Source organism: Marmota monax, unplaced genomic scaffold (assembly GCF_021218885.2).
Source record: "Marmota monax isolate L192 unplaced genomic scaffold, Marmota_monax_Labrador192_F-V1.1 WCK01_AAM20220418_F8-fsc00021, whole genome shotgun sequence".
NCBI lineage: Eukaryota > Metazoa > Chordata > Mammalia > Rodentia > Sciuridae > Marmota > Marmota monax.
Window position 1 is genome coordinate 24,916,927 of NW_026695228.1, and position 11,771 is coordinate 24,928,697.

At 56.5% G+C, this 11,771-nt stretch overlaps 2 protein-coding genes across 2 annotated transcripts; both read right to left on the reverse strand.

The window, feature by feature from the left end:
- Nucleotides 1-355: 355 nt before the first annotated feature.
- On the reverse strand, nucleotides 356-3,897 carry CUNH19orf53 (chromosome unknown C19orf53 homolog). Its single transcript, XM_046436943.2, has 3 exons — nucleotides 3,745-3,897; nucleotides 3,612-3,667; nucleotides 356-1,508 (listed from the first exon to the last, which is right to left on the reverse strand). Exons 1-3 carry the CDS (start codon nucleotides 3,839-3,841, stop codon nucleotides 1,368-1,370), a joined length of 294 nt encoding a protein of 97 aa, XP_046292899.1. The 5' UTR covers nucleotides 3,842-3,897; the 3' UTR covers nucleotides 356-1,367.
- Nucleotides 3,898-5,565: 1,668 nt separating this feature from the next.
- On the reverse strand, nucleotides 5,566-10,764 carry Mri1 (methylthioribose-1-phosphate isomerase 1). Its single transcript, XM_046437054.2, has 6 exons — nucleotides 10,564-10,764; nucleotides 10,230-10,468; nucleotides 9,293-9,468; nucleotides 8,102-8,278; nucleotides 7,794-8,018; nucleotides 5,566-5,794 (listed from the first exon to the last, which is right to left on the reverse strand). The coding sequence occupies exons 1-6, from the start codon at nucleotides 10,693-10,695 to the stop codon at nucleotides 5,667-5,669; spliced, it is 1,077 nt and encodes a 358-aa protein (XP_046293010.1). The 5' UTR covers nucleotides 10,696-10,764; the 3' UTR covers nucleotides 5,566-5,666.
- Between the last annotated feature and the right edge of the window lie 1,007 nt (nucleotides 10,765-11,771).

Here is an 11,771-nt window from a genome sequence, read left to right on the forward strand (position 1 = left end):
GCTAGTGAGCACCCCACACTATTATTTATGAAGCTTCATTTCAGCCCAAGACCAGGGGGCCTCACTGCTTTGGGCCTGTGGTGAGGGTGCCAGATGGCAGTGGGAGGGGACACAGGGGACATGCGTAAGAGCAACTGCTCACAAAGACAGGAAGCTGGGGTCCCACAGGCTCCTGAAGGCATGTCTCTCTCCAGTGACCCAAGGACCTCCCAGCATGCTCTACTTTTTTTCTAAATACTTTTATTTTATGTGGTGCTGAGGATCAAACCCAGGGCTTCGCAATGTGCTAGGCAAGCGCTCTACCACTGAGCCACGACCCCAGCCCCTACTTTTTAAAAAACCAATTTAATCTTAGTTGATGAACACAACACATTTTATTTATTTATTTGGATGTGGGCCTCACAGGTGCTGGGCAAGCGCTGGACTACTGAGCCCCAGCCCGTCTCTACTCTTTAAGGTCCACAGCACCTCCCAATAGCAATACCCTGGGGATCACACCTAAACACGTGGATTTTTGGGAGTCACTATCCATATGCTTAAGTCCTTAGGGACATCCACTGGTGACGCCAACTCCTTGGAGGGATGAGGCGGTCAGGAAAGGATGGGCCATGGGGGCCCAGCCATCTGTGTCCACAGGCCCCATTCCCCAAAGACCACAGTTCAGTGTCACCCAGGCCACAGCCACAGGAGAAAAGGGCAGTGACCAGGCCAGTGCCCTGCGGACCCACAGGCAGTCCAGTCCAGCAGACCTGAGTACCAATGCAGTGGAGGGGCCCCAGGATGGACAGGGACACTGTGGTCTGGTGACAGGCAGCCGGGGACAGGCAGCCAGGCGTCTGCCAGCTGCAGGTTCAAGCTGGAACGTCAATGCCATGACCAACCCGCCAGTTGCGGTGACGTACAGTGCCTGCCCACAGGCAATGCTTTATGGGGGCAGGGCTGATTGGCATTGGGACCTTACAAGGTGGCTCCTCGTTGGCTGTGTCCCCAGGGCTGAGGAATGGCTGGGCAGACAGAGGAAGTGACCAGAGTCACCTAGGGTCTCAGTAAGCACAAGAGCCCTCCCAGCTCCATGTGCAGAGCACCATCATCTGGGACAGGACAGGTCTTCAGTGGAGCCCGGTGGGCATCACCTGCTGGCAGGAGGGCTGACAGGAGGTTGGCCAAGCCAGATTTACTGTTCTGGGGTACAGCAGTGGAGACGGGGCCCTGGCACGGGACAGAGGCAGCTGAGCACACCCCTTTCTTGGTGCCCCGGGAGGTCCACCTGCATGCTATGGCGCCCCCCTCAAGTCTGTGCCACCCGGAGCTGGGGACAGGATCCTCTGCCCGCCGTGCCGCCTGTGGGGTACAGTGGGGCTGGGGCCTCAGGAGGATTTCCTGGAGGTGGCAGAGGCCCCCTTCTTCTTGGCTGGGGCCCGCAGCAGTGCCAGCCTCTTGGGCAGACTGGAGCTCGCTTTCATCACCACGTCGTGTTCGATCTTCTTCCGAATCCCAACCTCCAGGTCCTGAGGAAGCAACCAGAGAAACCCGAGGTGGGGAAGCCGGGCTGCCGCTCTCCCACCCAGAGCCCTCAGAGCTGGGTCAGCAGGTCTCCCCTCACCTGGTGCCAGCCTGGGAGTCTGGACGGAAGTCTCACCCACCCACTTTGGGGCCTAAATGCACAACTTTCTCATGTCTGTACCTCTGTTCATGTCCACTTTATAGATGGGGAAACTGAGGCTATGTAGCAAGGAGGTCCTTGCCCAGGATCCCCAAGCCACATGGGTGCCCAAAGCCTCTGACCTCAGATGACCCTCCTATCCCATGTCATCTCTGCTTTGCTGAAGGTGACTGCGGCTCTGAATGGGGACATGAACCAGTCTGGCTGAATCACCACCCTCAAACTGCACCTTCCCTACCTACATAAGTTCCAACACCATGACCACTACTACCAGGGAGGGTGGCTGACCGCATGCTCAGGTACAGGGGACATAAGAGTGAACAAGATATGGAAAAATCCCTGCCCATGTGGAGCCAATATTCAATGCAAACGTGTGGAAGAAATTAGTCTCAGTGATAGTTTCAGTGATTAGTCTCAGCATTAGACTTTTAAATGCTACTAAGTGCTGCTGTGCAGAATCAGAGATGATGGGGAGGTGACGCTGCCATCAGGGAAGATGTCACTAAAGCCACCTGCAGAAGGGAAGGGAGCCATGCAGATTCCCAGGGAAAGAGTCCAGGCAGGGAAAGCAGCCAGAGTGAAGTTCCAAAGTGGACAAGGAGTCACTAAGGGACTCTCCAGAGGGAGGGAGGGGGAAGAGGGGAGGAGAGATGGGCAGGGCCCTTCTGGCTGAGGTGAGGACCTGGGCTTTTCCTGAGTGCGAAGGGGGTTCTGGGCAGAGCAGGGACAGGCTCCCTAGGGCTGCTGTGGTGGCTGTGGGGAAAGGGTGGAAGCCAGGAGACCTGGCAGGGGGGTGACCACGAAGTCCAGTTGGGAGGTGACATGCATGGGAAGTGGGTGGATTCCAGACCAATTCTAAAGGGATGGAGAGAAGCAGGAATTCAAGGATGTTGTGAGGTAAGACTCCAGGACCATGGGTGGGGAGGAGGGGGGACGGGAAAGATGTATCAGGAGCTCTTTTGGACACAGGGAGTCTGGGATGTACTTGAGACTCCTACCCACCCCTGACAGAGATACGCACACCACTGCTACTCAGGTTTTCTCTTCCCACTGGGGCTGGTCAAGGAACCCAGGGCTTCTTAAATGCTAGGCAAGCACTCTGCCACCGAGTGCAAGCTCAGCCTTTCTCTAAGGTACTATGACTGGCCTTCATCCTCCTCTCTCAGCCTCCAGAATAGCGAAGATTAAAGGGGCCAGCCACTGTGCTTGGGTTGGGGGTTAGGTACCCAGTTTTTAAAAGAATCACACTCTGGGGAGACTAAATGATTTGCTCAAGGTGACAGGACTAGTGAGTGTGGGCTACAATTCAAATCCACGTCTGCTGCCGACAAAACCACACCTGAATCTCCTTCCAATTTCTCCATCAGCTCAACCCTACCCACCTACACAGAACGGCTACACTTCAAGACTAGCACAAAAAGCCTGGGTGTGGTGGCGCAGGCCTGTAGTCCCATCGGTCCGGGCGGTTCGGAGGCTGGGGATATGGCTCCGTGGTTAAGAGTCCCTGAGTTAAATTCCTGGTACCAGGAAAAAAAGACAACGCGAACCGAGAGGCCGTGCACCCCTGTCGCCCCGCAGGGCTCTCAGCGCTCTCTGCTCCTCCACGTTCCGTCCTCGCAGCGCCGGGAAGGCGGTGCCCTTACAAGGGCGGCTCACAGGTGAAAGGCTAATAGCGAGGAGCTGTCGACGGGGCCGAGATCTGCACCCAGCGCTGCCTCCTGGCAAAGCCGGGGTTTCGCAGCCCGCAGCTGGCGGGCTGGGAAGGCTCCTCGTTCCAGGCCTCGCTGCTTCCAGGCCTGCAGAACGCGAGGCGCGTTTCTCACTCCCCGCGCCAGAGAGGACGCAGAGGCTCCGAGGCCGGGCCTTCTCCCGGGCCCTCGACGCTCCCTGGGAGCCACCTCTGGTCGCCCGCCGGCTCCACCCCGCGCCGCTCGCAGGCCCCGCTCACCTTCTTGAGCTTCCGCTGCTGCACGATGCGCGCCTTCTTGGGGGCGATAACGCGACCTGGGAAAGACGCGGTGGCATGAGGCCGGGGCGCCCTAAGCCCAGCTCTCCCCGCCCTTCCCGGCCCCAGTTCTCACCTCCTTTCCGCGGCCCGCGGTTCCGCTCCGAGGCCGCCGCTGCAGTTTTACTCTTCGCCGGCTTCTGCGCCTGAAACTTGCGCTGCCCCTGCGCCATGATCGGGCACCGCCGGAAGGGGCGAGGCCTCGGCCAGTCGTAACCGGAAGGAGCGCGGCACCTGGGATACAGCGGGGCCAGAGCGCGCAAGGGCTCACGGGATATAGCGTGGCTCCCCAGGCGCTGTCAATCATACCACTGGCGAGCAGTTCCCAGTGTGTAAGGTCAACATCACGGGCGCGTGTGTGCTTCCTAAAAGGCGTATCATTTTATGCTCTTTATACACAGAAGCCCGGATTAGGGTGAAGCCAGGCCTGGGAAATGTAAAGAGTGACAAATACTTCAGTAATCATTTTTTTTTCTTCGCAGTGCTGGGGATAGAACCCAGGGATTCTAGCAGGCTAAGCACAAGCTCTGAGTCACACCCCAGTCCCCCACGAACACTTTCAATGTTTTAAACCATCTTAAACCAGGCGCATGGTACCAGCCAGTAATCCCACCCACTTGGAAGCCTGAGGTAAGAAAATCGCAAATTCGAGAAGGTCCATCTGGGCAATTTAGGGAGAGCTTGACTGAAAGGGAAAAAAAAAAAAAAAGGCTGGTTGGATTCTGCTCAACCCCCAGTAAGGTCGGGGCTGGGGATGTGGTTATGCTAGAACACTTGCCTGCTGTGTGTGAGGGTTCAATCCCAGCACCCTGTTCCCCAAAAAACCAAAACCAAATACAGTTCACCACATTCAACTATACCGTGTAGAATGGCTGCCTGATTTTGTAAATCAAGTTTTATTGGAACCATAGCTGGTATCAGGCATGAGGAGAGTAAACTCAAATGGCAAATATAAGGTTTAATTCTTTAAAATCTTGGAACCATGGAATTATTTTTACATTCTTTTTGTTGTTGTTGTTATTGGGCATTGAACCCAGGGCACTCAACCACTGGGCAACATCTCTAGCCCTTTTTCATATTTTATTTAGATACAGGGTCTGGCTGAGTTGCTTAGTGCCTCACTAAATTGCTGAGGCTGGCTTTCAACTCTCGATCCTCCTGCCTCAGCCTCCCCAGATGCTGGGCTTATGGTGTGTGGCCCTGTGCCCAGCTGCCTAATTCTTTTAAAAGAAAAAAATACTGCATTAGGCGGAGCGTGGTGGTACACGCCTGTAGTCCCAGTGGCTTGGGGGACTACGAGGATCACGAGTTCATAGCCAGCCTCAGCCACTTGAGTGAGGTACTAAGCAACTCAGTGCGACCCTGTCTCTTAAAAAAAAAAAAAAAAAAAAAAAGGGCTGGGGATGTGGCTCAGAGTTCAATCCCTGGTACCTATCCCCTCCCCCCCAAAAAAAATAAAAATAAAAAAATTGTATTAAAATATTATTTCTCTTGATTACTAAGGTTTTGGGGAGTCGTTTTAAAATTTGCACTTGAGGTGTTACCCTGCTTACTAAAGGGAGGTACTAGTATCAGCCCCGTCTTATAATTGAGGAAAGGCACAGAGAGGTGAAGCGACTTGCCCAAGATAACACAATGGAGAAAGAGATAGAGCTGGGATTTGAAATTGGGCAGCTTAGTTGCAGCTGCTGGGTTCTTTTTTAAAATATCTTCTAGTTGTCAATGGACCGTTATTTTATTTATTTTTATGCGGTGCTGAGAATCGAACCCAGTGCCTCGCATATGCTAGGCAGGCACTCTCCCACTGAGCCACCACCCCAGCCTGCTGCTGGGTTCTGAAGAGCCATGCAAGGCCCTGTCGCTGTCCCTGCTCTAGAGAGAACTGGGGGAAGGTCAGTTTTGGGTAGGCCACTGGATCAGTTTATTATAAAACCTGAGACACATGGGCAAGGTAGACAGGCTGAGGTGGTTACATCCAGTCCGTCTGGGGTCCCTCCGCTAGGAGACGGTGGTGCTCAGGGCGGTCCGGAGCTCGGCCGGGGCGAAGACACCCAGCTCGGTGACGATGCCGCCGGTGATGAGGTCATGGGGGGTAACGTCAAAGGCAGGGTTCCAAACCTCAATTCCTGCAGGGAGAGAGGGAGGTGTGAAGGCAAGGATGTGGCGCTGTGGACGTCCCCAGGCTCTTGTCCCTGTGTCCATCACGGTGATTCTTGAGAATCTGAGAGTCCTCGCCCCTGAAGCGCAGGAAGGCTGGGGCAGTGCACCCATGACAAGATCAGACCCCTCCATTCTCGGACCGTCCAGCCTGGGGAGGCAGCTTCACGGCCTCACATGCCTTGGCCACCTCTGCCCACGGCGGGGCTTCATCAGGAACCTCAGACCCCGCAGGGTGCAGCACAGTCCATCAAGCCAGGGTGGGAAAGAACCTCAGGACCGAGCCCTGTTCTGAAGGGCACCCCCTTTCTCCACTGAAAAGTCTTAACTGGGCCTCTCCAGAAATCTTCACCATGGCTGATTTTAGGACTGTCAGCAAGAGTCTCTGTGAAAGAGTCCAGTGTAGATAGACTTCCTATTTTCATGTCGCCCTGTTTACTTGGCCACTGGCTGAGAAGACACCAGCACTCCAGGTGCTGGACACCCCCTTACTAGTTTTTCACAAACGTATCCAGTATAGTACTTTGTAGAACTGTGCAAACAAGGCCTCTGGCCTTGAGCTGGGCTTCACACAGATGTCTACATTTTTTTTTTTAATATTTATTTATTAGTTTTTCGGTGGACACAACATCTTTGTTTGTATGTGGTGCTGAGGATCGAACCTGGGCCGCACGCATGCCAGGCAAGCACGCTACCACTTGAGCCACATCCCCAGCCCCGAGATGTCTACATTTTTAAGATAAGTTACAAATGGGCTCCATGGTAACAGCTGGCAGGGGGAGGGAAGAAAGGGGAAAAGAGGCTCTCCCCTTCTCAGGTGTGGTCCTTGAAGAGTTAACTTGCCCAGAACAGTGAAAGAAAAAGCTGCTTTTCTGTGAACTTCTGAGCCCCTCCCCTTACACGCTGGGAATAAAACTCTGAAACTGCCTGAGCTCGGGGTTCAGGAGATTGATTGATAACAGCAAAAGCTGTGCCCCGTGAACCTGGCTGCAGCCAAATACAACTGTTTCCTGCCGTCTTCGGTGCCTTGCCTCGTTTGTCCTCCTTCAGGTCTTTTTTTTCCTTTCTTTCCTTTTCTCTAGCACTTGGGCTGGAACCTAAGTGCTCTACCACTCAGCTACTCCCAGGCCAATGGAAAAACAAACAAACAAACAACAACAACAACAAAAACTGGGGCTTGGGTGTAGGTGGAGCACCTGCCTGGCATGCACAAGGCCTGGGTTCCATCCCGGCACCAAAAAGAAAAAGAAAAAATCATTTTCTATTTGTAATCATCACTGTGACTGCTGATATTTCTTGAGCTAATATTTAAAGGGACCGGCATGCTTCTAAAGGTCAAGTGGATTCATTTACTGAAGGTCCCTGAGTTTACGAAGAGGTTCTTTTCTCTTTTCTTCTCTTCTCTACTGGGACTGAACTCCAGGGCACTCGACCACTGAGCCACACCCCAGACCTATTTTGTATGTTATTTAGAGACAGGGTCTCACTGAGTTGCTTAGCATCTCCTCATTGCTGAATCTGGCTTTGAACTAGAGATTCTCCTGCCTCAGCCTCCTGAGCCACTGGGGTGACAGGCATGCTCCATCGAGCCTGGCTTCTATGAAGAGGTTTTAATGGTAGCTTATCTTTTTTTTTTTTTTTTCCCTTTGCAGCTCTGGGATGGAACCCAGGGCCTCCCACATGCTGGGCTGGGGCCCTACCACAGCCACACTTCAGCCTGGCTCAGTTTCCTCCGAGACAGCTGGCTGGGCTATTCTTGTTTCTCGCTCAGGTGAGGAGGTCACTCGGAGGATACAGGACACCACGTTACTCACTGCAAATTCTCACCTGAACTCAGAGTGCCCTGCTATAAGGAATGGCTTGACAGAGCTGCCTGTGCCCCCTCCAGCAGGCTGCCCATGCCCTACATGCCACCCACCCCCAGAAGTGCTCAGGTGCCAGAGTCTCCTGTCTGAGCCCCCAGCTTACCGGGTGCTGCGATCCTGACCCCGTTGACGTCGGTCAGCTCCTGGCCGGGCCGCTCCTCGATGACAATCTCCTGGCCCGTCTGCAGGCGGAGGTCGCATGAGGAGCTGGGGGCGGCCACGTAGAAGGGGATGCCGTGGTGCTTGGCGGCAATGGCCAGCTGGTAGGTGCCCACTTTGTTGGCTGTGTCACCGTTAGCGACCACGCGGTCGGCTCCCACGACAACGGCTGGGAGTGAGAGGCTGGGGGTCACATGACCTGGTCCTGGCTGCCCGGAGCCCTGCCCACCTGCCCGCACGTAGCCCGCTGACCTGATACTCCCCGGTGCGCCATGGCGGCGGCCGCCATGCTGTCGGTGATGAGGGTGGCGGGGATGTGCTCATAAACCAGCTCAAAGGCCGTCAGCCGGGCTCCCTGGTTGTAGGGCCGCGTCTCTGTGCAGAAGGTGCGCTCCAGGCGGCCCAGGTTGTGCAGGGAGCGAATCACACCTGTGGGGGCAGCAGAAGGATAGGGTTGCCCAGTGGTGAGGGACACAGGCGCCTAGGCTGGGAGGGGATACCCAAAACCTCACCAAGTGCAGTCCTGTCCCTGCTAACACCTATTTGTCCTTCCCGCTGTCGGTCCCTCCCACTTCCCTGGGGCCTCACTAGGGCAGAGACCTTGATTGCTTTATTCCCTGGGGACTCCAATGCCCAGCACACAGCAGGTGCTTAATGCATGCTGGTTGCAGCAGGGCACTGGAGTGCCATGGTGGTACACGCCCACAGTGCCAGCTGCTTGGGAGGCTGAGGAAGGAGACTGCAAGTTCAGGACAAGCCTGGGCACTTAGCAGACCCTGCCTCAAAATAACAAGGGCCGGGGACGTGGCGCCACGGGAGGGTGCGTATCTGGCATGTCTGAGGTCCAGTGCCACCGGAAACGGAAACAGCTGGTTGAGTGGCTGAGTCAAAGGCAGGAGTCCTTCATGAGACCCGAGCTCCAGGACTAAGGGAGGGGCCCAAACAGCAAGGAAGCTTCCCGGATCCTGAGTGTCAAGGGGACCTGCTGCCTTGTCATTGCCCACCCCTCCTGGTCACAGCCACCCCGATCTCATCTGCGGGGAGGCTGTTCCCTTCTCCTGTCCTTTTGGAGTCCACATCTACACTCTTCAGGCATAAGCCTCAGTCCAGGGCCATTAAGTGATCGGGCCTGGAAGAGCAGGTGACCTATCAGGAATCTTGAGATACAAGGAAAATTCTGATACTCTTGGCTCTTTTTCTTGTGATCTGAGCCCTGGGAGTCCCCCGTGCCAACCCCCAGAGCATGAAGATAAATGAGAGCAAAGCTAAGGACAGGACAGGTGGATCCTTATGTCACTGGTTGAGCCCTGGATCTAGCTATACCTGATGCCAACCACCTACCTTCACTGTTTTTGGTGGATAAAGTGGTTTGAGTTTCTTTTTCATCCAAGAAAAGAAAAGAAAAGAAAAAAGCCCTCTCCTGTCCCTGAAGACACCACTCACCTAGGGCCGTGCCGTAGCCAGCAGTGGCCAGTGCACCAGTGTTGCAGTGGGTCAGCACGGTCACCTTGCCCCCGGCAGGGGCTGCCCGCTCCAGGATGTGGTGGGCTCCCAGGTCCCCGATGCTCTGGTTGTCTCTGAGGTCTTTCTCCAGCATGTCCTCAGCGCAGCGGATGACTCTGGGCGGACAAGGAGGGTTAGCGCCAGCTGCCAGGTCCAGGCTGGTCCCGCCTCTGCCCAGGGCTGTTGTGTGGGGCCTACTGCTCAGGCCTCTTGCTCTTGTGAGGCTGGACGTTCTGCCACCGGCACAAACCCGTTATACTCACAATGTGTGCTCACTATTTCTGGTGTGCCAATGCTAGGGAGGGGGCAAAGGAGTAAACAAGATGAAAATCTGTCCCTGTGGAGCTGACACTGGGGTTGGGGGGCAGGTGATGAGCAGATAAAATGAAGGAGGAGGCAGCAGAATCCCCAACAGAGAGCAGGGGGCCAGCTGTATTATGAAGAGGGGTCGGGGAAGGCAGAGACCTGAAACCCCAAGCTCCGGGATTACGTGGCTTGTAGCAAGTGCATGTGCCAAGGCCCTGAGGCAGGAGTGAGCCTGGCATAGTCAAGGAACACTGAGGAGGAAGGTGTGGCTGGAGCCACCGGGAAGAAAGAAAGGAAGAGGGCAGGTAAGGGATGAAGACAGGAAACAAAGTTCCTCAAAAGCAAAAATCAAGGGAACCAGGGGAGCACATGGGCACAGGTGAGCTGGGCGTGCCGAGGGGTGGGGTTTGCATAGTTGAGGTCCAGGGCTCTGGGGCCCAGATCCGTGGCGTCACCTGTGGGACCCGGGACAAGGGACTAAGAATGCCGTGCCTCTATTTCCCCATCTGTAAAATGCATACACAAAGCCAACAGCGTCTGTTGCCGGGGTGACTGGCCCGGGGCTCCCTACCTCTCCCGGACCGCCTCCTCGGTGGCACCCTCTTGCTCCGCCTCCTGAGCTGCGGCGTCCGCCAGGTCGCGAGCAGCGCGGGCCATGTTGACAGCGGTGGGCCGGGCGGTCACGAGGAAGCTCAGCCTGTCGCGCACGAAGTCCACCAGAGGGGCAAGACCCGGCCCCCCGGCGCCCGCCTGGAGCTCCACGGCGAGGCTGAGGCAGCCCACCAGGGCGATGGCCGGGGCGCCCCGCACCTGTGGCACAGGGCGGCAGGGGCGGCAGGGGCTGCAGGGGCTGCAGAGGCGCGCGATCCCCCGCCCCCAGCCTCGCCGTCCCCGCGTGGCCCCACCTTCATGGCGCGGATGGCCTCCCAGGCCTGCGTCACCGAGCCCACCGCTTCGTAGCGGCTCTGCTGGGGCAGCAGCAGCTGGTCGAGGATCTGCAGAGAGCCCCGCGAGTAGCGTATGGCCTCCAGCGGCATGGCTCCACCGCCACCGTCACCGCCGCTGCAGCCACCGCGCACGCGGGGCGGGACCTCCCGGAAGATTGCACATGCGCGTTCCAGCCCTACCCGAGGGACTCCCGGACCCGTGGAGGCAGAAGCCACCCCAGGCCCCTCGCCAGTTACCTGGCCCCTTGGAACCGCAAAACGCAGCCTCTGTGGAGCGCCTGGCCCCTGGCCTCTGACCGCACTGCGCAGCGGCCTCTGAGGTTTCTGGGTTTCACAGACGGGAGGCCCGCAAGCCGAAGTCCCTTGGTTCCGCAGGCAGGGCTCTGGGCCTCCACCCTTTAACTGGCAAGCCCCCCTCCCCCCAGGGCCAGCATGTGGCCTCCAGCTGACAGGAGTTGGAGTGGGGGGGTCGCATCATCATCCCAGAATCCTAGGCGGCAGGGTGTAGGCCGAGGCCACTACCTGGGGACTCCAAGGAACGGCCAAGCTCTTCAATGCTGCCCTAAGCCCTGTCCACCAGTGGAACAGCGTCCACTTGATGCTTCAAGCATAGCCCTTGCTGCTCTCCCACGGCTACTGAGATTTTAACGGGACACGTTTCTCCTCCGCCCTAATCTCAGGGGAAGCAGGGCTACCCTTCTTCCCATCCCGGCCACAGGCCTGTCCCTGAGCTCATGCCCCACAGGCCCGAAGTCCTCCAGACCTCGGGGATGGCCTGGGAGCTCAGAAATAGTCTCCCAAATTAACAGGTGAATGACCACTCCAGACAGAGAATGTCACCCTTGACGCACTTCATTAAAGGCCCCCTGTCCCTGCTGGTGGGCAGAATCACAGCCTTTGGGACTGGAGATGCCCGTGTTTCTCCTTTGCTAGCAAAGTATAAAACCCGTTTCTCCTTTTTCTCAAAACGAGTCCCCACTGTTGGAATGGCATTGGAGACAGGCACCAGCGTTGGGCAACACAGTGGGAAGTGGGCGTGGCCAAGGGTGCCACTTCCCTGAAGGGGGTGGGGGAAATGCCAGTTTGGCTTGGATCTCAGTGCGGCATGGACAGGAGGCCTTAAATTTCACCGCTGTCTCCAGTGGCAAGACTGTGGATGCAAACAT

Excerpts from the sequence above, each read along its gene's own strand:
- CUNH19orf53 (XM_046436943.2), bottom strand. The coding sequence starts at position 3,841 with ATGGCGCAGGGGCAGCGCAAGTTTCAGGCGCAGAAGCCGGCGAAGAGT. Across the intron at positions 3,668-3,744 it reads CCGCGGGCCGCGGAAAGGAG|GTCGCGTTATCGCCCCCAAG; the intron begins GTGAGAACTGGG and ends CGTCTTTCCCAG. Across the intron at positions 1,509-3,611 it reads AGCAGCGGAAGCTCAAGAAG|GACCTGGAGGTTGGGATTCG; the intron begins GTGAGCGGGGCC and ends TTGCTTCCTCAG.
- Mri1 (XM_046437054.2), bottom strand. The coding sequence starts at position 10,695 with ATGCCGCTGGAGGCCATACGCTACTCGCGGGGCTCTCTGCAGATCCTC. Across the intron at positions 10,469-10,563 it reads AGGCCATCCGCGCCATGAAG|GTGCGGGGCGCCCCGGCCAT; the intron begins GTGGGGCCACGC and ends CCTGTGCCACAG. Across the intron at positions 9,469-10,229 it reads GAGGAGGCGGTCCGGGAGAG|AGTCATCCGCTGCGCTGAGG; the intron begins GTAGGGAGCCCC and ends TTGTCCGCCCAG.